The sequence below is a fragment of the Nomascus leucogenys genome, chromosome 21 (assembly GCF_006542625.1).
Source record: "Nomascus leucogenys isolate Asia chromosome 21, Asia_NLE_v1, whole genome shotgun sequence".
In the NCBI taxonomy this organism is placed as follows: domain Eukaryota; kingdom Metazoa; phylum Chordata; class Mammalia; order Primates; family Hylobatidae; genus Nomascus; species Nomascus leucogenys.
The window spans coordinates 52,533,291-52,559,547 of NC_044401.1; the positions used below are offsets into that span (position 1 = coordinate 52,533,291).

Genomic DNA, 26,257 nt, shown 5'->3' on the forward strand with positions numbered 1-26,257 from the left:
CAGTGTGGACCCAAAGAGTGAGCAGTAGCAAGATTTATTGCAAAGAGCAAAAGAACAAAGCTTCCACAGTGTGGAAGGGGACCTGAGTGGGTTGCCACTGCTGGCTCGGGCAGCCTGCTTTTATTCTCTTATCTGGCCCCACCCACATCCTGCTGATTGGTAGAGCAGAATGGTCTTTTTTGACAGGGTGCTGATTGGTGCATTTACTATCCCTGAGCTAGATATAAAAGTCTTCCATGTCCCCATCAGATCAATTAGATACAGAGTATCGACACAAAGGTTCTCCAAGGCCCCACCAGAGCAGCTAGATACAGAGTGTCGATTGGTGCATTCACAAACCCTGAGCTAGACACAGGGTGCTGATTGGTGTGTCTGCAAACCTTGAGCTAGATATAGAGTGCCGATTGGTGTATTTACAATCCTTGAGCTAGACATAAAGGTTCTCCAAGGCCCCACCAGAGTAGCTAGATACAGAGTGTCGATTAGTGCATTCACAGACCCTGAGCTAGACACAGGGTGCTGATTGGTGTATTTACAATCCCTGAGCTAGACATAAAGGTTCTCCACATCTCCACCAGACTCAGGTGCCCAGCTGGCTTCACCCAGTGGATCCTGCACCAGGGCTGCAGGTGGAGCTGCCTGCCAGTCCCGTGCTGCACGCTCGCACTCCTCAGCCCTTGGGTCGTTGATGGGACTGGGCGCTGTGGAGCAGGGGGTGGCACTCATCGGGGAGGCTCGGGCCGCACAGGAGCCCATGGAGGGGGTGGGAGGCTCAGGCATGGCGGGCTGCAGGTCCCGAGCCCTGCCCCGCTGGAAAGCAACTAAAGTCCGGTGAGAGCTCGAGCGCAGTGCCGGTGGGTCGGCACTGCTGGGGGACCCAGTACACCCTCCGCAGCCGCTGGCCTGGGTGCTAAGCCCCTCATTGCCCAGGGCCGGCAGGGCCGGCCGGCTGCTCCGAGTGGGGGGGGCCCGCCAAGCCCACGCCCACCCGGAACTCCAGCTGGCCCACAAGCGCCGCGTGCAGCCCCGGTTCCGCTCACGCCTCTCCCTCCACACCTCCCTGCAAGCTGAGGGAGCCAGCTCCCGCCTTGGCCAGCCCAGAAAGGGGCTCCCACAGCGCAGCGGTGGGCTGAAGGGCACCTCAAGTACCACCAAATTGGGAGCCCAGGCAGAGGAGGCGGCGAGAGCGAGCGAGGGCTGTGAGGACTGCCAGCACGCTGTCACCTCTCAATAGCAATACATAATACCTCATGGGAATCTTGTGAGGATTAAATTCGTTATACAGGTAAAGTCTTAGCACGTAGCACATATTAAAAGCTCTAAAAGTAATTGTGTTATGATCTTCCCCTCCCAGGTTTATCATGCTCATGAGCATCTTTGTGCGAAAGCTTTTGCCTTTTGAATTTTTGTACAAATCATTCCTAAGTATTGATTCCTTGCAAGTAGTTCAGTGGGTTTAGAGGAATGACATCTCCAATAGCATCTTTTTTTTTTTTTTTTTTTTTTTTTTTTTGAGACAGAATCTTGCTTTGTTGCCCAGGCTAGAGTGCAGTGGCGTGATCTCAGCTCACTGCAACCTCTGCCTCCTGGGCTCAAGCGATTCTCCTGCCTCAGCCTCCTGAGTAGCTGGGATTACAGGCACCCGCCACCATGCCTGGCCAAATTTTTGTATTTTTAGTAGAGACAGGGTTTCTTTATGTTGGCCAGGCTGGTCTTGAACTCCTGATCTCAGGTGATCTGCCCGCCTTGGCCTCCCAAAGTGCTGGGATTATAGGGTGAGCCACTGCACCTGACCTCCAATAACATCCTGATTCCAAATAACCACATTATTCTCCAAGAAACAGCAGAATGTTCTTTCATTTGTATTCTTTTAATTCAAAATGTAAGGCTGAATTTATAGTAGTAGCACCAGCAATATTTATTGAATGCTTACTCTGTGCCGGGAGCTGTTGTAAACACTTGCAGGTAATAACTCAATTCTCACAGGAACCCATAAAGGAAGGTACTATTATTATTCCCAGTTTACAAGTGAGAAAACTGAGGCACAGAGAGGCCAACTGACCTGCTCTAAGAGAGCTCAGTAACCAACTTGGGATTCCCCGGAGGTCTTTGTGGGATCCAGGAAGCTAACCCTCCTCAGTCAGAGCTCCTGCACCATGATCTCTTTTATGCCGTGGGCTTGAGCTTAAGACTTTATTTAACGAAAGGTCTCTGGGCTGGAAGGAAAAAAAAAAAAAAAAAGCTCTGGTCTTATGTCCTCATGTTGCAAATGCTGAGACCAAAGCCCAAAGCCACAAAATCAATGATCATTTCAGCAGGGGAGGGAGAGTGGTCGGTGGGCCCAGTGGGTTTGTTTGTAGCCAGTCTCCTCATGGCACTGAAAAGGAAGCCATCTCCCCATTTAAAAACAAAAAATGAGAAAACACACAAGCCCACCACGTATGGGGTTTGGCTCTGGAAGAAGAGCTTCCAGGTGCAGGGAGGGGGCTGTTTGTTGCCTGTCCTTTTGTTTCTCCTCCCTGGGCAGGAAAGAGTGTTCTGTCCTCTGGTTCTGGTTGTCCCTCAAGGAGTGCTGCTCCTCTGAAAATGTCCCCCATGTGACCATAATCCCTGGCACCAAGGCATCTCACACACGGGACTGGCTGAAATTAGCCAAGTGGAGTGCTAAGAGAAAGCAGCAGGAGAAAGCCAGAGTACTAGAAGCATAAAGACAGGCCGACATTCAGGATCCTGGTCCCTGATCCTACTATGACTGACCTGCTGCCAGAATATGACTGCCTGTTTTTCAGGCCCGGACAGGGACCCATTACTCTAGAGGCCCCAAGCCTGGGTGGCTCACTGCAGCCCTGCCATCCTCATATGCAGGACCCTCACTCATAGTCACATCCGTCGTCTCTCTCCTACATACCTGTTTTAATCCAGTTATTTTTAGATGAAGTTTTGTTTTCAACTGTAAAAGATTACACACAGGTACACTGTAGAAAATATAGAGCATATAGGGAAACAGAAATATGAGAAAACAAATCACCCTTTGCCCCATTACCCAGAAATAACCACCCAAAACATATTAGTGTATTCCTTACATTTATTTAGCAAATATTTACTGAGCACCAAATATGTGCCAGTCTTTGTGATGGGTACTAGGGACACTAGCAATGAACAGTGAATCTTTCTTCTGTGGTCAATTTTTTTTTTTTTAATTTATAAAGAAAAGAGGCTGGGCACAGTGGCTCACTCCTGCAATTCCAGGACTTTGGGAGGCCAAGGCGGGCAGGTCACCTGAGGTCAGGAGTTCAGGACCAGCCTGGCCAACATGGTGAAACCCCGTCTCTACTAAAAATACAAAAATTAGCCAGGTGTGGTGGTGGGCATCTGTAATCCCAGCTACTAGGGAGACTGAGGCAGGAGAATCACTTAAACCGGGGAGGCAGAGTTTGCAGTGAGCCGAGATTGCGCCACTGCACTCCAGCCTGGGTGACAGAGTAAGACTCCGTTTCAAAAAAAAAAGAAAAAGAAAAGAGGTGTATTTAATTCACAGTTCTGCAGTTTGGGTAACTTTTTAAATAACTAAATCAAAGAGCATACACAAAAATAGTCTTCATTTTAAACAGCATATATTCCATAATACCTTTTATTTAAAAAATTGTATTAGGCTGGGCACGGTGGCTCACGCCTGTAATTCCAGCACTTTGGGAGGCCAAGGTGAGTGGATCACTTGAGTCCAGGAGTTCGAGACCAGGGTGGGCAACATAGTGAAATCCCATCTCTACTAAAATACAAAAAATTAGCTGGGCGTGGTGGCACATACCTGTAATCCCAGCTACTCGGGAGGCTGGGGTGTGAAGATCACTTGAGCCTGGGAGGTCAAGGCTACAGTGAGCCCTGATTGTACCACTGCACTTAAGCCTTGGTGACAGAGTGAGACCCTGTCTCCAAAAAACTTGTATTATGAATATATCACAGAGAAAGCTAAAACAATGTTCATTCACACATTGATGGCAGTTGTCTCTAGCTGATAAAATTTGGAGTAATTGCCAGGTACGGTGATACACACCTGTAATTCCAGAACTTTGGGAGTCCAGGGTGGGTGGATCACCTGAGGTCAGGAATTCACAACCAGCCTGACTAACATGGTGAAGCCTCGTCTCTAGAAAAAAAAAAAAAAAAAAAAAAAAATTAGCCAGGTGTGGTGGTGCATGCCTGTAATCTGAGCTACTTGGTAGGCTGAGACAGGAGAATCGCTTGTACCTGGGAGGTGGAGGTTGCAGTGAGCCGAGATCACGCCATCGCACTCCAGCCTGGGCAACAAGAGCAAAACTCCGTCTCAAAAAAAAAATTGGAATAATTTTTACTGTATTTTCTATATTTCTTTATTTTGCAACATGCATTCTCTTTTTAGCAATAAAAAGTCATTTTTTGCACAGATGAATATTTGTAAAATATAGAAAAGAAGAAAATAGAAGTCACCCAAAATCCTCTCTCCTGAGATAAACACCAGTGTTGTTATTTTGTTGAGCTTCCCAGTCCCTCTTCCCCCTTATCCAGTTGAGATCACAGATGCACTGATGTTTAAGCACAATTAATTTGGTTTCCTGGAATTTTTTAAATTGACCCATGACTGACCAGGAGGTCCCCACGGTCCTGTCGTGGGATAAAGGAGTCTTCTAGACCTGGAGCCAGAAACTCCTAGACCTGAATTCTTGGAATGCTGACTGGCCAAAGAGCACAATTGACAACCATTTTCAAGTCTTGATCAAGCTCCTGTTCCTAGCTGGGCACCCCTGCAGGGTGGAGAACCCAGGTCATGTCCTTCAGGAGATGAAACGGTTGGAGAGAGGCACATCACAAGACCGCTGGCCCTCGTGTCCACTGAGTCAAGCACAGACAGCTGGTGCTATAGAAACCCCAGCAGGGAAACGCAAGACCAGTGTGAACTGGGGCAGTTGGCAAAGGCTTTCTACAGGAGGTGTGACATCAGCTTAAGCGTCTCAATAACACAGACAAACAGGAAGGATATTCCAGGGGGGTGGGAGACACAGCAAACATCCAGAGCCAGCATGATGGGTGGGGAAACAGAGATGACACAGCCCCTGCACTTGGTGGGATGGAAGCCATCTCAGTACTATGATGCCTCGTGGGACCTTGTCTTATCTTCATGGAAGTCTTATGAAGTAGGCAAGGCAGAAGCAGAAATATTATGTAGACACGAAATCAACAGAAATATTAAGGGATTTGTGCAAAGTCACACCTAAAATGAGTGGCAGGTCTCCTACCTCCAGTCCCCAAATCAGAGTTCCTCCCACCAAACCACACACTCTTCTCGTAAACCAAATTCTGAGAATGGCCACCAGAATGAATGCATTCCCAGCTCGGTCCGGGCTGAGCTTCTCCTACAGCTTGTGTTTGTTCCCCGCAGAGAGCAATGATGAGGACCAGCACCCCAGAGCAACCGGAAAACGTCAACTGAGCATGGGGGCTGGATACCCCCACGGGAACGGCTCACCCGGTAGGAAATAGGCCTTACCATTTTTCTTTGGCCCACTCACTCACTGTTGAGTTTCTCAGTGGGACTGAACCTGCCTGTGTGATGTTCTTCACAGCACTGTTTATGGCAGGATAAAATAGGAAATAGCCTAACAGCAGCAGAATAGATAAAGGATGCTACTACACTCTGCCCTGATGACAGCTCTGCTCTTCATCTATCACTGAACTGAAAAAGAAAGACGCCAAATCATAGAATTAATTTGATCTCGTGTATACTTTATAAAAAATCAGACATATATGGTTATAATCAAGACTAGAAGGAAAAATACCAAAATGTTAATAGTGGTTATCTCAGGATGGTGGAATTATAAGTGATTTTTATTTTCCCTTTTTCGAACTGTCCTATACTATAAATAATTTACAATGAGCATGTTTTATTTTTTATTTTATTTATTTACTTTTTGGAGATAGGGTTTCGCTCTTGTTGCCCAGGCTGGAGTGCAATGGCGTGATCTCAGCTCACCACAACCTCCACCTCCTGGGTTCAAGTGATTCTCCTGCCTCAGCCTCCTGAGTAGCTAGGATTACAGGCATGCACCACCATGCCTGGCTAATTTGGTATTTTTAGTAGAGACAGGGTTTTACGATGTTGCCCAGGCTGGTCTCAAACTCCTGGACTCAAGTGATCTACCCACCTTGGCCTCCCAAAGTGCTGGGATTACAGGGGTGAGCCACCGTGCCTGGCCGAGCATGTTTTACTTTTACAACCAGGAAATAATTTTTGCAAAAGAAATAACAAATTTCATAGGAAGGAAAGAGCACTGGGAAAAGGGCTGAATTATTGCCTAGTACAGAACCTGCCACACAGAAGGTGTTTAATAAATGCTGCCCATGAGGCTAGAGCTAAGCCCTGGGTTCTATTTCTGGATATAAACATGATTAGGAATGCAGGCTTTGGCAACAGACCTGGTAGAGTTGCCAGTTGCTGGCTATATGACTTTGGGAAAATAATTTAACTGTTTGAGCCTCAGTGTCCTTATCTGTATAATGGGTGGGTAGGTACTAATACCTTCCTCATAGGATGTCCATGAGGAGCAAATGAAGTATTAAATATAAATCACTTAGTACAGTTTTGGTGCATGCTGGTGCCCAATATATACCCACTATTAACCTTGAGCAAGGTCCAGGTCCTCTCGGGTCTTGAGTGCTTTCTGAGTGTGGTCACCTCTGGAAGTTCTGGGGGCATCAGAGAGGGCAAAGGGAAGGTACTTGTGCTGCCTTGCCTCCTGAAGACCGTCCCCCACCTCACCTCCAGCACAAGGACTGTGGTACTTCTTAAGCTTCAAAGCCATGGGAGATGGAAGTGGCCTGGATCACTGTGTTTGGGGAGTGCTGACTAAGGGGTTTGTCTCCATCCAGGTCCTGGGCATGGGGAGCCTGACGTTTTGAAGGATGAGCTTCAACTCTATGGAGGTAATCAGTTGCCCAGTGGCTTTGGAGAAAACAATTAGATGAAGGAAAAGAGGGCTTTGTTGGTCAGAAACAAGGTCATGAGGGTGATTCATGAGCTGAAAAGTCCCAGCCAAATACAGGAGATGTGGCCAGTTGGGTGGTTATAACATTGGCAGGTGGGGAGGTGGGCATGAGATTGTCTTGAGGAAATCCTGCATTTTCTGGGGTTTTTATTTGTTTGTTTTGTTTGTTTTGAGACAGAGTCTCACTCTGTCGCCCAGGCTGGAGTGCAGTGGTGTGATCTCGGCTCACTGCAACTTCCACCTCCCCAATTCAAGTGATTCTCCTGCCTCAGCCTCCCAAGTAGGTGGGACCACAGGCGCCCGCCACCACACCCAGCTAATTTTTTGTATTTTTAGTAGAGACGGGGTTTCACTATGTTGGCCAGGATGGTCTCGATCTCCTGACCTCGTGATCCGCCCGCCTTGGCCTCCCGAAGTGCTGGGATTACAGGTGTGAGCCACCACGCCCAGCCAATCCTGCACTTTCTTCTGAGCTATAACCTTGACTTATGGGGTGACAATGAAGAGTCAACCACTTTTCTGGGCCTCAGCTCCTAAACCAGCAGAATGGGATATGATTGGTACCCCCTCTCTTGGAATACTGGGCTGTTTCAGCACACAAGGAAAAATGAGGGATCTGATCTCCACCATACCCATTTTACAGAATAATTATTTCCAATACCCTAATTACTACAGTGAGGAGGCATGAATAATATGGCGCTTTGGTTGGTAGTACTAGGGTGAAATAGAACTTGTAGAATGAGAAACAAAAAAAGAGGAAAAAAAAGAACTTGTAGAATGAACTCTTTTGCCAAATAATATGACAAATGCACTCTACTAGATAAGAAAGCCTTAATATCTGTGTTTAATCCAACATTTCAGAAATCTACATAATCTCCTAATGCCTGGCAATAACTTAAGTAAAACAGTGGAAAACACTTACGTATATGCTAAAGAAAAGATTTCATTTGTTGTGTAACAAATACAACCAGTGGCTGCCTCTGGGTCATCTGTATTGTGGGTTTTTGTTTTTTGTTTTTTTTGCGACAGGGTCTCACTCTGTTGTCCAGGCTGCAATGCAGTGGTGTGATCATGACTCACTACAGCCTCAACCTCCTGGGCTCAGGTGATACTCCCACCTCAGTCTCCCAGGTAGCTGGGACTTACAGGTGTGTGCCACCACACCCAGCTAATTTTTTGTATTTTTTAGTAGAGACAGAGTTTTGCCATGTTGCCCAGGCTGGTCTCGAACTACTGAGCCCAAGTGATCCTCCCGCCTTGGCCTCCCAAAGTGCTAGAATTACAGGCATGAGTCACTGCAGCTGGTCCTTCTTTCTTTCTTTTTTTTTTGTTACAAAAACAAGTATAATCTGGTTTAGAAAAATGCGTTTAATTACTCAAGTAATTTAAGAAAGGTTTCACTGGGTATAAAATAAGATAAACCTTTATGTTTACGTGTATTTTAAAATATTTTTCTCATTAAGTAATTCATATTCACTGTAGAAAACGTAGATACAGTCACTTATTCATGAATTACTTCTTTCCCCCAGACATCGGAGGTGCTTGGTAAATTACATTGCTCGAGTTCTCATTTCATGTTGTCGTTGGTATGCTCTCTGCACTCTCCGTATTGGCCCCTCTGGTCACTTTGCATATGGTGTTCAGTGTGCTGAGTGCCTGTTGTCACATGCTAAGTGCCCCTTGTGGTGTTTGTGTCCTGGGGCTGCCCTGTGGGACAGGAAACTACAGAAGTAGGGGCCTGATGGTAGGAAGATCATACAAGTGCCTGTCTGCCCTTGAGGGGAAGAAGATGACAGGCTAGGAGCAAGGTCACCAGGGAACTAGAACAGGCACCAAGAACCACATGGTGAATGGTGTGAGAAGGACGCCCAGGACTGGAATAATGCAGAGGTGGCAGCTCAGGTCTATAGGGCTCAACTCACCCTCGGCAGCCCAGACAAGTGGCTCAACAATCAGGGTGGGAGCCAAGGATCGAGGTGTACAAGCCAGCTTGGCTCCCACATGCTCAGAGCCTGGTAGTCTAGAAGCCAGCAAGATGGCATGAGCTTGGAGTTGCCTGTCTAGTCCAGAGTTCTGTGGGTAAAAGGCAGCAGGTGTCATCACCTGCATCTGCATAGCCTGGAGCAGCCGTGTGCAAATGGGTGGCCCATGGGGGCAGATGCTTTTTATCTGGCTCACAGAATGGTTTTTTGGGGGGCAGGGGAGGGGGAGGTTCTTTATTTTTTGTTTTTTTTGGGATGCTGTCTCACTCTGTTGCTCAGGCTCGGGTGCAGTGGTACCATCTTGGCTCACTGCAACCTCCACCTCCCAGGCACAAGCGATTCTCCTACCTTGGCCTCCTGAGAAGCTGGGACTACATGCATGTGCCACCATGCCCAGCTAATTTTTGTATTTTTGGTAGAGACAGGGTTTTACCGTATGCCCCAGGCTGGTCTTGAACTCCTGGACTCAAGTGATCTACCCACCTCGGCCTTCCAAAGTGCTGAGATTACAAGTGTGAAGCATCACGCCCAGCCCACACAGAATGCTTTTTTTTTTTTTTTTTTTTTTTTTGTATTTTTAGTAGAGATGGGGTTTCACCGTGTTAGCCAGGATGGTCTCGATCTCCTGAACTCGTGATCCACCCGCCTCGGCCTCCCAAAGTGCTGGGATTAGAGGCATGAGCCACCGCACCTGGCCCAGAATGCTTTTTTAAAATTATGATTGTGTGGCCAGGCGCTGTGGCTCACGCCTGTAATCCCAGCACTTTGGGAGGCTGAGGCAGGTGGATCACTTGAGGTTGGGAGTTCCAGACCAGCCTGGCCAACATGGCAAAACCCCGTCTCTACTAAAAATACAAAAATTAGCCAGGTGTGGTAGCACCCATAATCCCAGCTACTCAGGAGCCTGAGACAGGAGAATTGCTTGAACCTAGGAGGCAGAGGTTGCAGTGAGCTGAGATCATGCCACTGCACTCCAGCCTGGGTGGCAGAGTGAGACTCTGTCTCAAAATAAATAAATAAATAAATATTATAAATATATAATATATATAATTTATATAAGTTATATAATATATAAGTATATTATATATAAATTTATATAAATTATATATTATATATATATAAAATTATGATTGTGAGAGCCAGCCATGGTGGCTCACACCTGTAATCCCAGCTACTTGGGAGGCTGAGGCAGGAAGATTGCTTGAGCCCAAGAGTTTGAGACTGCAGTGAGTCATGATTGCGCCATTGCCCTGCAACCTGGATGACAGAGAGAGAACCTGTCTCCAAATAAATAAATTTTGAAAATAAAATTATGAATGTGAATATATTTCATCAATTCTACACCACATTTTTTCACATTTGAATATTTCCGAAATCAGGATGCATCTTAAAAATCACTGGCAAAGTTAGGCATGGTAGTTCGTGACTATAATCCCAGCACTTTGGGAGGCCAAGGTGGGAGGATTTCTTGAGCCCAGGAGTTCAAGACCAGCCTGGGCAAATAACAAAACCCTATCTCTATTAAAAAAAATCACTGGCAGCCAGGTGCGGTGGCTCATGCCTGTAATCCCAGCACTTTGGGAGGTTGAGGCGGATGGATCACGAGGTCAGGAGATCCAGACCATCCTGGCTAACATGGTGAAACCCCATCTCTACTAAAAATACAAAAAATTAGCCAGGCGTGGTGGCGGGCACCTGTCGTCCTAGCTACTCGGGAGGCTGAGGCAGGAGAATGGCATGAACCCGGGAGGCGGAGCTTGCAGTGAGCCAAGACTGCACCACTGCCCTCCAGCCTGGGCGACAGAGCAAGACTCTGTCTCAAAAAAAAAAAAAAAAAAAAAAATCACTGGCAACTTACAATTGTAACTGTCAGGGGCTTTTCTTACATAGTAGTACATAAAATAATGTCATGTCTCACAAGCAATGGCATTTTGATTCATGGAATACAAGAGTTGCCAAACTTTTTTTTTTTTTTGAGATGGAGTATCGCTCTGTCGCCAGGCCGGAGTGCAGTGGTGTGATCTTGGCTCACTGCAACCTCTGTCTCCTGGGTTTGAGCAATTATCCTGTCTCAGCCTCCCGAGTAGCTGGGACTACAGGCGCGTGCTACCATGCCCAGCTAATTTTTGTATTTTTAGTGGAGACGGGGTTTCACCATGTTAGCCAGAATGGTCTCAATCTCTTGACCTCGTGATCCACCCACCTTGGCCTCCCAAAGTGCTGGGATTACAGGCGTGAGCCACCACGTGCGGCCCAAACTTTTTTATAATCAGGAAGTTTACCTGAAAACCTGGCTTCTCTGGGGAAATTGACAGACCTGTAAGAGTGGGCAGGCATTCCTACAGCAGCTTTCTGTGGCTGGTGGGTGGTGGCTGCCCCTTTAGTTGGAACAGGAACCCTCCAGCAGGCTCCAGATTAAGTGGAAAGTCTCTGAGCAGGATCCACCTTCCCTGAAGCATGACTTCTCCCTCCCCAGAGGATCATGGGTATATGATCACTGATTTCCTTTCTGCGCAGATGCTCCTGGAGAGGTGGTACCCTCTGGGGAATCAGGTGAGTGTCCAGTTAGAGGAGAGTGGTCGTTGGTGCTGGTATTGAGCCAGGTCTAGGCATCACCTCTCCCCCAAGACGGCGAGCACCTGTTGGGGTACCTGGCTCTGAGAAAGAGGAGCCCCAGGTCCACTGAGCCTAGGCTCATCAAGCAGGCTGGGCCAGCTGTGGCATGAAGCAGGGAGCCTGGGGAGCTTGGAAAGCTGTCCAAGCAAGACCCAAGGAGATTACAACCAACCAGCCATCAATAGAGAGAAGGATCCCTTGGGGGCTGCAGAATTCCATGGGGACATTTTTTTAGGTCACCTATAGCCTTCCCCAGGGTGGAGGCACCTGTTAAGCACCCCAAGTTGGGTTGGGCACTAATATTGAGTTTCTCGTTTCCAGGACTCCGAAGGAGAGGCTCTGACCCAGCAAGTGGTAAATACACAAGCTCAAATAGGAGAGCTAGAGAGGGTCTGGATTCCAGACGATGGGTTGGGACCTCAGACAGCCTGAGAGGGTGGGTTAGTCCCAGCAGGGATGCTGTCACCAGCCAGTGTCACTGTGATTCAGAAGGGGGATCTCCAGTGCAGGGGAAACGGAACGGAAGGCAGACTCGGGCCTAAGGAAGGAGGAGGAAGTCAGTGGGGGTTCCAAGGACAGCACCCCCATCTTCACAGTTTGACTGGTCCTGCAGTGAGTGCCCTCTGACCCAGGAAGAAGTACCCAGGATATTAATTCTCAATGAGGCAGGGAAGAGAAAATCCCACCTGCCGTCCTGCATCAAAGTTAAATACTCATCTCTCTCTTGTTCTTAAGGAGAAGTGGAGGCTGCTCAGTTAAGAAGACTGAATATAAAGAAAGATGGTAAGGAACTTGGTGTAGCAGAGCTGCTTTTTCCTGTCTGGCTAGATTTCTAGGGGTGAAATGCAGCTGGTGGCCTAGCACAGCAGTAATCATAGCCCACCTCTGTCTTGTGCCCTGCAGTTTACACGTTACTCAGCTCAGAATCACCTCAACAGGGTGGGACAATGGTTCCCATTTTGCAGATATGAAAACTGAGGTTCAAGGTTGGGGAGTGGCCTTACAGCTTGTGAGTGGCGTGGCCTGAGCTTGAGCCCTGGTCCTCTGCTCTTTCTGCTATGCACAGCCATAGGGTGGTAAATGCCTACCAGGCCTTGTGGCCAGGATGGGGAGCTGGAGGTCAGCCGAGCTGAGAGAGTTGTAAGGTTAGATTAGACCAGACTCGGAAAGGAACAGTGAAAATGGGAGCAACCTCCCTGCTCCAGGCCTGGAATCCATTGAGACTTCTAGGAGGAAGGAGAGGGCAAGAGGAAAGACCATGGTGCTCGACACAGAGATTTTTGTAATTAAAAAAAAAAAAAAAAAAAGAGGCCAGGCATGGTGGCTCACAGCTGTAATCCCAATACTTTGGGAGGCCGAGATGAGAGGATTGCTTGAAGCCAGGAGTTCGAGACCAGCCTGGGCAACATAGCGAGACCTTGTTTCTACTAAAAATTTAAAAATTTGTTGGATGTGATGGCATGCACCTGTAGGCCTCACTACTTGTGAGGCTGAAGCAGGAGAATTGCTGAAGCCCAGGACTTCAAGGTTGCAATGAGCTGTGATTGCACAACTGCACTCCACCCTGGGTGACAGAGCAAGACCTTGTCTCCTCTGCCCAAAAAAAGAGAGAGAAAGCAGCAGATAGTGATTGCCTACCCCTGCCTTCACAGATGAGTTTTTCCATTTCGTCCTCCTGTGCTTTGCCATCGGGGCCTTGCTGGTGTGTTATCACTATTACACAGGTGAGGGGAGGCACCCTGGAGAATGGGCAAGGGGGATGGCATGGGGGGTGGTGCAGGGGGCAGGGGCATCAAGACCTGGAGGCTGACCATTCCCTCCCTCACTGCCCTTCCAGACTGGTTCATGTCTCTTGGGGTCGGCCTGCTCACCTTCGCCTCCCTGGAAACCGTTGGCATCTACTTCGGACTAGGTAAGCCCCTCCCCAGCAGGCACACACACACAGTCTCTTGGAGGGGTGGTGGGTAGAAATATTCATTTTCATACTCATTCAAGTATGGACCAGAGAGTCACAATCTACACTTTTTAAAAAATTTTCCTTATGCTCATATTTTCTTCCTGACCACTTTCAAGGTCAATGTAAGGTCACTGGCAAAACCCTGTGGGAAAAATGGGCAGCTCCATACAACGCAACAGCAACAGATTAAAGTGGCAATCAGGCCGGGCCCAGGGCACACGCCTGTAATTACAGTTATTCAGGAGATTGGAGCAAGAGGATGGCTTGAGCCCAGGAATTCGTTCAGCCTAGGCAACATAGCAAGACTCTGTCTATAAAATAAATAAATAAAAGTGGCAAACAAAATAGAACTAGCCAGATACTGAAAACAAGTTAGTTAATGGAGTTGGGAACTGAATTTGGCGAGTGAGTTTCCTGCCACTATTCCTGCTGTTCAGAGTTGTTGTTTTTAGTAATAATAACTCTAGTACCATTCTCTAAGCTTAACCTGCTGCCTGAAGTTCCACCATCAGAGCTTTGTTTGCATGAGTTAGGCCCTTGTCCAATGGTGGCCAGGTATCCCTTGTGGGGGCACAAACTTAACTCACTTTTTTCTTTGCTTCTGAGCAGTGTACCGCATCCACAGCGTCCTCCAAGGCTTCATCCCCCTCTTCCAGAAGTTTAGGCTGACAGGTAACTTTTAAAGTCTTCCTGTGTTCACTCTTTTTGTCCCTAGCAGGATCTTCATTTAGAAAGAGGCTTAGCAGGCCGGGCGCAGTGGCTCAAGCCTGTAATCCCAGCACTTTGGGAGGCCGAGGCGGGCGGATCACGAGGTCAGGAGATCGAGACCATCCTGGCTAACACGGTGAAACCCCGTTTCTACTAAAAATACAAAAAATTAGCCGGGCGTGTTGGCGGGCGCCTGTAGTCCCAGCTACTCGGGAGGCTGAGGCAGGAGAATGGCGTGAACCCAGGAGGTGAAGGTTGCGGTGAGCCGAGATCGCGCCACTGCACTCCAGCCTGGGGGACAGAGAAAGACTCTGTCTCAAAAAAAAAAAAAAAAAAAAAAAAGAAAGAGGCTTAGCATACAGGAAAGAACACAGCCTGGAGGCAGAGGACCCAGGTTCGAGTCCTTCCTCTGCCAGTTTACTAGCTCTGTGACCCTGGATGAGCCGTGTAGCCTCAGTTTCCTCAACTGGAAAATAGGTGTAATACTTCTCTGCTGCACAAGGGTGTTGTGAAGATCAAGTGAGGAATGGATGCAAAGGCCTGAAGTGTGAAACAGTAGAAAAATGGTCTGGTTAGTCTTCATCCTCTTGTAGAACTTTACAATTCCCCAAACGCTATCTTCTCCATGGCTGTACTTGCCTAATAGCAACTGGGGAGGTAGGCTTTAGCAATGTTACACTTGACCAATAGGAAAATGAGGCTCAGAGAGGTGGAGTGACTCGCCCACAGTCACACAGCTTCAGTGGCTGGGCTGGGCGAAAGCACATTGTCTTTCCTGACTGACAGCTCTGTGACCACCTTATGCCTCAGAATGGAGAGGCCAAGTGGCTGTGTGGCTGTGCTGGGGAAATATCTGTCTCCTTTAATCCATGTAATGAAGGAAGAGAAAACTAGCTATTATGACTATGGGTCATTGAGACCCATGGCTTCTGGTGTGACTACATCATGCCAGCTGTGAGGGGTACTTGGGCATCTGAGGTGATGGTGGGGAAGAAGCCTGGCTGCCTTCAGAATCCCATGCCATCCTGTGGCCTTTGCCTTCCAGGGTTCAGGAAGACTGACTGAGGCCACTGCCAGGTGGGCAGCAGAAGCAGGCCCCGGTGTGACCACCACTGCGACCCCTGAGCCCACAATGACAGAGCAGCATTCTGAGAGACGCACAGGAGACCAAACCAGACTAATAAACAGAACACTTTTCCTTCCAGGTGGTCTGAATGTTGGCACCAGCCCAGGCAAGGGCATCATTTGGGCAGTACTGCTGTGCAATCCAGCTGCCAGGATGGAAGGCAGAGGGTGGGTGTGGGGCCTGAGCTTTCACAGTACCTGGACCAGCAGGAAGATTCTGGGGGGGGTCACTGCTCTCAGAGGACAGCAAGAGACCCTGAGCTCTGCAAGCTGTGATCTGTCTGCATTCATGGTTTTTCTCAAATCCCAGGCTATCCGCATGTGCTCTCAGGTGCTACCGAGCCATCCTGGGAGAGATGGATGGTCCACTGCCCTGAGGCAGGGAGCCACCAGGCTGGGGCCCCTTGGTGAACCTGATGCAGGTAAGATGCTGGGGACTAAAACCATTTTTTTTTGCACCCAAAAAAAAAAGACAGGAAAATGATCATCAGAAACTAAATGGCAGCCAGGCATGGGGGCTCACAACTGTAATCCTAGCACTTTGGGAGGCTCAGGCTAAGGGTTGCTTGAAGCTAAGAGTTCAAGACCAACCTGGGCAACATAGTGAGACCCCCATCTCTACAATTTTTTTTTTTAATGACCGAATGTGGCGGTACATGCCTGTACATACCTGCAGTTCCAGCTACTCAAGAGGCTGAGGCAGGAGGACTGCTTGAGCCCAGGAGTTCAGTGCTGCAGTGAGGTATGATCAAGCCACTGCACTCCAGCCTGGGCGACGGAGCAAGACTCTTCCTCTAAAATTAAAAAAAAAAAAAGACAAATAAAAATTGCATGTATTTATAGTGTACAACATGTTTTGAAATATGTAGAATGGCTAAATCAAGCTAATTAACATATGTATCACCTCACGTACCCTTTTTTTATGATGAGAACAGTAAAAACCTACTGTCAGCAATTTGCAAGTATACAATACATTGTTATTAACTATGGTCACCATGCTATATGATTGATATCCTGAACTTGAACTGAGTTCTTGATGGTCACAGACATGCTATTCTCAAAACTCAAAAGGGGAACTTCTGAGGTTTTGATTTCAAGTACTTGTATGTAACCTAATTTAACGGGAGCCCAGAGTGCACAGATCAGATATTTATTAAACATATAAATAAAACACAGTTTTCACGATAGAAGTATGAACTTACTGACTTGGAAACAATGTGGTTAGCCTCATTTTATAGGAACAATGGGTCCCTGTGGCCAGCTCTGCCACTGCCTGGCTGTGATTTTATTTTTTTTATTTTTTTATTTTTTTTTTCTTGAGACAGAGTTTTGCTCTTTTGCCCAGCCTGGAGTGAAGCGATGTGATCTCAGCTCACTGCAACCTCCACCCCCCACATTCAAGTGATTCTCCTACCTCAGCCTCCTGAGTAGCTAGGATTATAGGCGCCTGCCACCATGCCTGGCTAATTTTTGTATTTTTGGTAGAGATGGGTTTTCACCATATTGGCCAGGCTGGTCTCGAACTCCTGACCTCAGGTGATCCACCTGCCTCGACCTCCCAAAGTGCTAGGATTACAGGCCTGAGCCACCAATGCTGGCTCTGGCTGTGATTTTGGTCAAGTCCTCCCCTCTCCCAGCCTTAATGTTCTCATCTGTACAATGGGGAGCATAACAGTGCCCACCTCACGGTGTTATGTTGAGAACTGCATGAGATAATTATATAAAGTCTTATGCACAGACTCTGGCACATAGGTGATGCTCAGTCAATGGGCGTTATTACATTAGACAGGAGCACAAATCAGATCCCCTTAGGGTCAGGCAGACAGAGTCAGCAAGATGTAGAAAAATGGGGGCTGGGTGCAGTGGCTCACACCTATAATCCCAATACTTTGGGAGGCCAAGGTGGGTGGATTGCCTGAGCTCAGGAGTGTCGTAGCGTGTACCTGTGGACCTAGCTACTTGGGAGGCTGGAGTGGGAGAATCGCTGGAGCCCAGGAAGTCAAGGCTGCAGTGAGCCGTGATCACACCACTGCACTCCAGCCTGGGTGACAGAGCGAGACCCTGTATCAAAAAAATAAAATAAAAATGAAAAAAGTAGGGAGCAGGAAGAGGGGAACAGAAGAGCATATACCTGACCAAAGGGGGCAGCTGTTGTCTAGCAATTCCAGGCGAGAACACCAGCTGAGTGGGATCTGTCAGCCAAGCAAACGAAAACCACACCAGGAGCTTTAACAGAGGGAATTTAATAGAGGGACATGTTAACCAGGTGCAGGACTACTAAAAAGGCAAAAAGGGACCGTGGTATCACAAAGTGTAACTGAGGGAACTGCCTAGGGCTGGAGGGAAAAAGGAAAGAGGTTGGAGCTATTAGAAGTGAGAGGCCGGGGCCAGGTGCGGTGGCTCACGCCTGTAATCCCAGCACTTTGGGAGGCTGAGGTGGGCGGATCACAAGGTCAGGAGATCAAGACCATCCTGGCTAATACGGTGAAACCCCGTCTCTACTAAAAATACAAAAAATTAGCCGGGCGTGGTGGCAGGCACCTGTAGTCCCAGCTACTCAGTAAGCTGAGGCAGGGGGATGGCGTGAACCCGGGAGGCAGAGCTTACAGTGAGCCGAGATCGCACCACTGCACTCCAGCCTGGGAGACAGAGCAAGACTCTGTCTCAAAAAGAAGTGAGAGACCAGGTGCAGTGGCTCAGTCTATAATCCCAGCACTTTGGGAGGCCAAGGTGGGCAGATCACCTGAGGTCAGGAGTTCGAGACCAGCCTGGCCAACATGGTGAAACCCTATCTCTACTAAAAATACAAAAGCCAGGCGTGGTGGCAGGCGCCTGTAATCCCAGCTACTTGGGAGGCTGATGCAGGAGAATCACTTGAACCTGGGAGGTGGAGGCTGCAGTGAGCCGAGATCGTGCCACTACACTCCAGCCTGGGCAACAGAGCAACACTCCGTCTCAGTAAATAAATAAATAGCCGAGCGTGGTGGCTCACGCCTGTAATCCCAGCACTTTGGGAAGCCGAGGCGGGTGGATCACGAGGTCAGGAGGTGGAGACCATCCTGACTAATACGGTGAAACCCCGTCTCTACTAAAAATACAAAAAATTAGCCAGGAGTGGTGGCGGGCGCCTGTGGTCCCAGCTACTCGGGAGGCTGAGGCAGGAGAATGGCATGAACCCGGGAGGCAGAGCTTGCAGTGAGCCGAGATTGCGCCACTGCACTCCAGCCTGGGCGACAGAGTGAGATTCCGTCTCAAAAAATAAATAAATAAATAAATAAATAAATAAATAAATAAATAAAGTGTGAGAAGATTGAGAGAGGGTCCTCCAGAGCTGGGACCCAGACCTCTGGGGAAAGGGCACTGCTTAGCTGGGGAGGTGTCTCTGAGAGGCCTGATGAGGCTAGTTCTGCAAGTGCAAGACCACTGGGGTCAGATCTCCAGTTTCTTAGCAGAAGCCCCAAATCTAGAGTTTGGCAACTATTTTTTTTTTTAAATTTCCACTTCTGCTATGGAAAAGAGTACAGTGATTCCTCAAAGAACTAAAAATAGAATTACCATATGATCCAGCAGCTCTACTTCTGTGCATACGCTAAAAAGGGACTTGAAGGGATATCTGTACACCCATTTTCAAAGCAGCGTTATTTCCAGTAGCCAAAAAGGGGAAGCACAAGCGTCCATCAATGGGTGAATGAATAAACAAAGCATAGTATATTATCAGCTTTTAAAAAAGGAAATTATTTGAGACTTCACAAAAAATAAAAACCAAAGGGGGAAAAATGGAAATTCTGGCCAGGCATACTGGCTCATGCCAGTAATCTCAGCACTTTGGGAGGCTGAGGTAGGAGGATCACTTGAGCCCAGGAGTTCAAGACCAGGCTGGGCAACACAGCAAAACCCCATCTCTGCAAAACATAAAAACATTAGCCAAGCATGGTGGCACATGCCTGTGGTCCCAGCTACTTAGGTGACTAAGGTGGGAGGATCCTTGAGCCCAGGAGGTGGAGGCTGCAGTGAACCATGATCATGCCACTGCACTCCAGCCTGGGTGGCTGAGTAAGACTCTGTCTCTAAAAAAAAATAAAAAATAAAGAAATTGTGACACATGCTACCACACAGATAAACCTTGAGAACATTATGTTAAAAGGACAAATACAGTTATGATTCCACATATATGAGGTACCTAGAGTAATCAGATTCATAGAGACAGAAAGTGGAATGGTGGGTGCCAGAGGCTGCGGGATGGGGAATGAGAGTTAGTGTTTAATGGGGACAGAGTGTCAGTTTGGGAAGATGAAAAGAGCCCTAGATATGGATGGTTGTGATAACTGCACAACACTGTGAAAGTGTTTAACGCCACTGAACTGTACACTTAAAAATGGTTATGGTGGTTAATTTTATGTTATGTCTATTTTACCACCTTTTTTTTTTTTTTTTGAGATGGAGTTTTGCTCTGTCGCCCAGGCTGTAGTGCAATGGCCCCATCTCGGCTCACTGCAACCTCCACCTCCCAGATTCAAGCGATTCTCTTGCCTCAGCTTCCTGGGTAGCTGGGACTACAGGCACGTGCCACCATGCCTGGCTAATTTTTTGTAGTTTTAGTAGAGATGGGGTTTCACCGTGTTAGCCAGGATGGTCTCGATCTCCTGACCTCGTGATCCACCTGCCTCGGCCTCCCAAAGTGCTGGGATTACAGGCGTGAGCCACCGTGCCCTGCCACTTTTTTTTTTTTTTTTTTTTGAGATGGAGTCTCACTCTGTTGCCCAGGCTGGAGTGCAGTGGCACGATTGCAACCTCTGCCTCCCAGACTCAAGGGATTCTCCTGCCTCAGCCTCCCAAGTAGCTGGGACTACAGGCACCTGCCACCATGCCTGGCTATTTTTTTTGTTTTTTGTATTTTTAGTAGAGCCAGGATTTCACCATGTTGGCCAGGCTAATCTTGAACTCTTGACCTCAAGTGATCCGCCCACCTTGGCCTCTCAAAGTGCTGGGATTATAGGCGTGAGCCACCGCACCCAGATCACTTTTTTTTGTTTGTTTAATTTCAAATTATTAGTGGTTAAATAAAACTGGATCAGGCCTGCAACCCACAAGCTTACAGCTGCTTTGTTGAAGGCTTTTTATCATGTCAAGCTAAAGAAGGGAGCTAAAAGTGGTGCACGCAGGGGTCTGGTTACACCTCAGGCATCAAGTGCATTCCTGGAGCCCCAGTCCAACATGTGGGCTAAAAATAAAGCATTGAATCTTGAGCCCAGGAAGGCAGTGTTGAAAAGTGGAGGGGTGAGGAGGAGGTTATGTGGAAGGGGATGGGCTTTGGTCTTTGGCAGTCCTGGATGCTGTGTGTTAGATTTCTGCTTTCATCACAGTGGAGGGAGGGTGAGAGTACAGATTTCAAAACCATACAAGCCAGCTTATGCCGGGAAGATTTCTTTTTATTTAATTTCAACTTCTGCTATGGAAAACAGTATAGTGATTCCTCAAAGAATTAAAAATAGAATTACCATATGATCCAGCAGTTCTACTTCTGCGCACATGCCCAAAGGGGACTTGAAGGGATATCTGTACACCCATTTTCACAGCAGCATTATTTCCAGTAGCCAAAAAGGGGAAGCACAAGTGTCCATCAATGGGTGAATGAATAAACAAAGCATGGTATATTATCAGCTTTTAAACTGATACTTCTGCACATATGCTTCGGCACATATGCCTAAAAGGGACTTGAAGGGATATCTGTCCCTTCAAGAGAAGTCCGAGAGGACTGTGGCAGTTGTTTATCCTGTTCTCCCGACACAGCCCCTGGAATCTTCTGTCTACTCCAGAGGATCTGGGACTGTACCAGAGATGGAGTGAAGGGACGCTGCTGACTAAACCTAGGAAGCTGAGGAAAGCACTTAACACTGGAGCTGGGAGATGTAGGGAAGGGCTATCCAGGCAGAGGTCACAGCATGGGCAAAGGCGTGGAGGAGTAAGAGGATAGCATGGCCGGGCGCGGTGGCTCACAACTGTAATCCCAGCACTTTGAGAGGCCAAGGCGGGTGGATCACTGAAGTCAAGAGTTCAAGACCAGCCTGGCCAACATGATGAAACCCTGTCTCAACTAAAATAACAAATAGCCCCCCCCCCCCCCCCCCCCCCCCCCCCGTCTCAAAAAACAAAAATAGACTGAGACTACTGGAAGCTGGGGAGTGAACCCGGAGGCAGTGAGCGAAGCCCCCCCCCTGGTGAAAGCAACCCAAAAAAAAAAAAAAAAAAAAAAAAAAAAAAAAAAAAAGTGGAGTAGAACCCAGAGAAGCTGAGAAACAAAGCCCTGATGAAAATGTTACCTTCTGGATCAAGCTGCCCATGAAGTTAACCCTATTTTATGAAGCAAGAAACTTCCCTCTTTCTTTCACTCAATTTGAGTTGGAATTTCTGTTCCTTACAGCCTAAGAAGCTTGTCATACAGCAATGACAGTATGCTGTTTTCTAAATGTGAATGGGAAAGCAGGTTTGTGTGTAGATTAGGTAGGAATAGAACTTTCAGTTTTATGACAAAAAGATACAAAAATACAGTGGCTTAAATAAATTAGGACTTTGTTTTTCTTCCAGTAGCATTCCAGAGTTGAGCAGTCCAGACTGGTGGGATAACTCTGCTCCACATAGTCACTCAGGGACCCATCTGTGGCTCAGTTGTGTCTTAGAGTGTTATCTTAGTCTGTACGATCAAAGCTAAGTGGTCACTCTGTCTGTGTTCCAGTCTATGGGCAGGGAGATGGGAGGATGTAGAAGACAAGACACAGAAATTGTGTACATCATTTTAATTCCCATTCTACCGTAAGAACTTAGTCACTAACCACGCTTAACTGCAAAGGAGGCTGGGAAATGTAGTCTCTAGTGGGGCGCCTGTGCTTCCAAGCTGCCTCCAGTATCATGAAAGAACAGAATGTATTTGGGGAGGAACATCTGGAGCACATGACACATTCTATCTTGGATGTGATGATTTTGAGGTATCTAACGGACATGTAAGAGGATGCATGTCTCATGCAGTTGGATATATGGGGCTGGGAAACAGGTGAAAACTTCACAACACTCTGGGAGTTGTGAGCACCTATCGGAACAACAGGCAATCAATACATATTTGAGTTCCTAGTATGTGGCGGTCATTATGTGAGGTGCTGGGGACCAAATGTGGAATAGCAAGAGAATAGAGGTGAAGATCAAACTTTGAAGACCCTCAGCATTTAAAACTCAGGTTGAGGAAAAGAAAACCCAGAAGGTGTGGACAGGAAGACAAGAAAAAAAAAAAAAAAAAAAACAGGAAGGGGTTCACAGAAGCCAAGGGGAAGAAATGCTTTAAGAAGGAGAGGTGGCCGGGCGTGGTGGCTCATGCCTGTAATCCCAACACTTTGGGAGGCCCAGGTAGATGGATCACCTGAGGTCAGAAGTTCGAGACCATCCTGGCCAATATGGTGAAACCCCGTCTCTACTAAAAATACAAACAAACAAACAAACAAACAAAATTAGCAAGGCGTGGTGGCACATGCCTGTAATCCCAGCTACTTGGGAGGCTGAGGCAGGAGAATCACTTGAACCCAGGAAGCAGAGGTTGCAGTGAGCCGAGATTGCACCATTGCACTCCACCCTGGGTGACAAGAGCAAAACTTAGTCTCAAAAAAAAAAAAAAAGAAAGAAAAAGAATTAGCTGGGTCTGGTGGTGCATGGCCTATAATCCCAGCTACTCAGGAGGCTGATGTGGGAGAATCGCTTGCACCCAGGAGGTGGAGGTTGCAGTGAGCTGAGATAGCACCAATGCCCTCCAGCCTGGTCAACAGAGTAAGACTCCAACTCAAAAAAAAAGAAGAGGTAAGTCAGTTGTGTCAAGAACTTCTGAGGAATAAAGTAAATGAAGGATGAAAAATGTTGCTGAGTCTTGTCTCATGCATGCATTGATCAGTACTCAGCTGAAGACATGAGCAGGACCCTCTGGAGATGTCCAGGGATCGCTCTCTCTCTGCAGCAGTCTCTGCTGTGGTGGTCAGCCCTGAGAACTTCAGTGGCCTTCACCTCCCCAGACCCCCATCTCTTCAATCCAGTAAGATCATCAGACCATGCCTGGGCTACTCTTCTTAGTCTTCTCAGGCTGCCATAACAAAATACCATAAATTGGGAAGCTGGATGTGGTGGTACATGCCTGTGGTCCCAGCTACTTGAGAGGCTGAGGTGGGAGGATCACTTGAGCCCAGGAATTTGAGGCTGCAGTGAGCTATGATTATGCCACTACATTCCAGCTTGGGTGACACAGCACAATTCTGTCTCTAAAACAAACAAAAAACAAAATACCACATACTGGGTGGTGGCTTAAACAACAGAAATTTATTACTCATGGTTCTGAAGGCTGGCAAGTCCAAGATCAAGGTGTCAGCATGGTTAGTTTCTGGGGAGAGCTCTCTTCCTGGCCTGTAGATGGTTCCCTTCTCACTGTGTCCTCACATGACAAAGAAAGAGAGAGACAGAAACAGAGACAGAGAGAATGTCTTTCATCTTCTTTTTTTCTTAGAGACAGGATCTTACTCTGTTGCTCAGGCTGGAGTGTAGTGGTGCGATCATAGCTCACTTTAGCCTCAAACTCTAGGGTTCAAGCAATCTTCCCACCTCAGCCTCCTGAGTAGCTAGGACTGCAGGCACGTGCCACCACATTCTGCTAATTTTGTTACTTTTTGTAGAGATGGGAACTCACTATGTTGCCCAGGCTTAGAGTCTCTTCTTTTAAGGGCACCAGCCCTATCAGTTTAGGGCCCACTTTTTTTTTTTTTTTTTTTTTTTTTTGAGACACAGCCTTGCTCTGTTGCCCAGACTGGAGTGCAGTGGTGCAATCTCGGCTCACTGCAAGCTCTGTCTCCCAGGTTCATGCCATTCTCCTGCCTCAACCTCCTGAGTAGCTGGGACTACAGGCGCCCGCCACCACGCCTGGCTAATTTTTTGTAATTTTAGTACAGACGGGGTTTCACCATGTTAGCCAGGATGGTCTCGATCTCCTGACCTCGTGATCTGCCCCCCTTGGCCTCCCAAAGTGCTGGGATTACAGGCGTGAGCCACCGCACCCAGCCTAGGGCCCACTTTTATAACCTCGTTTAACCTTTATCTCCTAATAGGCCCCATCTCCGAATACAGCTACATTGGGAGTTAGGGCTTCAGGGTATGAATGTGGGGGATACATTTCAGTCTGTAGCACCCTCTCTGCACTGCAGCCTGTAGACCAGGGCAACTGTGGAATTCACGTCGTTTGCTTCCCCTCTCTGGGGGTCACAGCCTTCCACTGTCTGATGCCCAATGTCTAAAAATGGTTGTTTCACACATGTTGTCCGGTTTTTAGTTGTTTCCAGTGGGAGGCAAATCCAGTCTCTGTTACTCCATCTTCGCAATGCTGATGGGATTCATAACAAGGGAGCCACTGGTGACTTGATCCAGAGCAGTTTCAGGGGAGTGCTGAGGGCAGAGTTCAGGTTGGAGTCAAGTGAGTGAGTGTAGACGGTGAGGGAGTAGAGACATGGAGACATTGAGTGTAGAAAACTTTTTCAAGTTATTTGGCTAAGAAAGGTGTCCCAGGGGAACCTTGACAAGATCCCTTTCTTTCTTTTTCTTTTCTTTTCTTTTTTTTGAAACAGAGTCTTGTTCTGTTGTCCAGGCTGAAGTGCAGTGGTGTGATCTTGGCTCACTGCAACCTCCGCCTCCGGGGTTCAAGCGAGTCTCCTGTCTCAGCCTCCCGAGTAACTGGGATTACAGGCACACACCATCACGCCTAGCTAATTTTTGTATTTTTAGTAGAGATGGGGTTTCACCATGTTGGCCAGGCTGGTCTCGAACTCCTGACCTCAGTTGATCCGCCTGCCTCAGCCTCCCAAAGTGCTGGGATTATAGGCAAGATTCCTTTCAATTGACCTCAAGCCTATATTCTTGATGAATTTCCCACATCAACACTCTTTGGTTGGAGTAAAAACTAAAGGAAATAATTCGGTAAGATTCAAACGCAGCTGTCAACCCTTGAGGTCACTGTATCACTCATTCAGTGAGTCATTTAGTCACTCATTCAATTAGTCACTTATTCAGTCAGTCATTTAGTCATTCATCAAACTTTTTTTTGAGACAGAGTCTCACTCTGTCACCCAGGCTGGAGTGCAGTGGCGCGATCTCGGCTCACTGCAACCTCCGCCTCCCGGGTTCAAGCGATTCTCCTACCTCAGCCTCTTGAGTAGCTTGGACTACAGGCACGCACCACCATGCCTGGCTAATTTTTTGTATTTTAGTAGAGATGGTGTTTCACCATGTTGCCCAGGCTGGTCTCAAACTTCTGAGCTCAGGCAATCCGCCCACCTCGGCCTCCCAAAGTGCTAGGATTATAGGCATGAACCACAGCACCCGGCCTCATTCATCAAACTTCTATTGAGACTTCACTCTGTGTGCCAGGCTCTGCGGAGACTGAGATGAGTAAGCACTTACTGGCTACCTGACTGTGTTTTAGACAAGGGGTAAACAAAGCCAGCTCAAAGTCTCAGCAGTTCTCACTGAGGTGATTTTTGCCCTGGCCACCATCCTGCCGCACCACCAACCAGGGAACATTTGGCAATGCCTGGAGACACTTTTAGTTGTCACAACCATGGTGAGGAGGGTGCAACTGGCATCTGGTTTGTAAAGGCCAGGGATACTCCCAAATGCCCTGCAGTGCACGGGCCAGGCCTCCATAACAATGAATTCTCCAGCCTCAGATGGCAATAGTGCTGAAGCCGAGAAACTCTGATGTAGCTTCAACTCTAGTGGAGGAAGATGGAGGTAAGAAAAATGTGTCAGAGTGTGCTAAGTGCTATGTAAGAAGTGGG

General features: G+C 47.7%; 1 protein-coding gene across 6 annotated transcripts in view; it reads left to right on the forward strand.

The window, feature by feature from the left end:
• The window catches only part of TMEM40 (transmembrane protein 40), a 40,867-nt gene extending 24,273 nt beyond the window's left edge, over positions 1-16,594 (forward strand). Inside the window, exons 3-12 of one of the 6 annotated variants that reach the window (XM_030802001.1) lie at positions 579-584; positions 5,417-5,506; positions 6,904-6,957; positions 11,519-11,554; positions 11,939-11,971; positions 12,353-12,400; positions 13,270-13,341; positions 13,455-13,529; positions 14,184-14,246; positions 15,328-15,347. In XM_030802001.1, the coding sequence (XP_030657861.1) occupies positions 579-584; positions 5,417-5,506; positions 6,904-6,957; positions 11,519-11,554; positions 11,939-11,971; positions 12,353-12,400; positions 13,270-13,341; positions 13,455-13,529; positions 14,184-14,246; positions 15,328-15,347 (497 nt within the window). Of the gene's footprint in view, positions 1-578; positions 585-5,416; positions 5,507-6,903; positions 6,958-11,518; positions 11,555-11,938; positions 11,972-12,352; positions 12,401-13,269; positions 13,342-13,454; positions 13,530-14,183; positions 14,247-15,327 lie in introns of all 6 variants that reach the window. The other 5 variants (XM_003265001.4, XM_003264999.4, XM_030802000.1 and 2 more) reach the window with 5 other exon arrangements.
• The last annotated feature ends 9,663 nt before the right edge of the window (positions 16,595-26,257 follow it).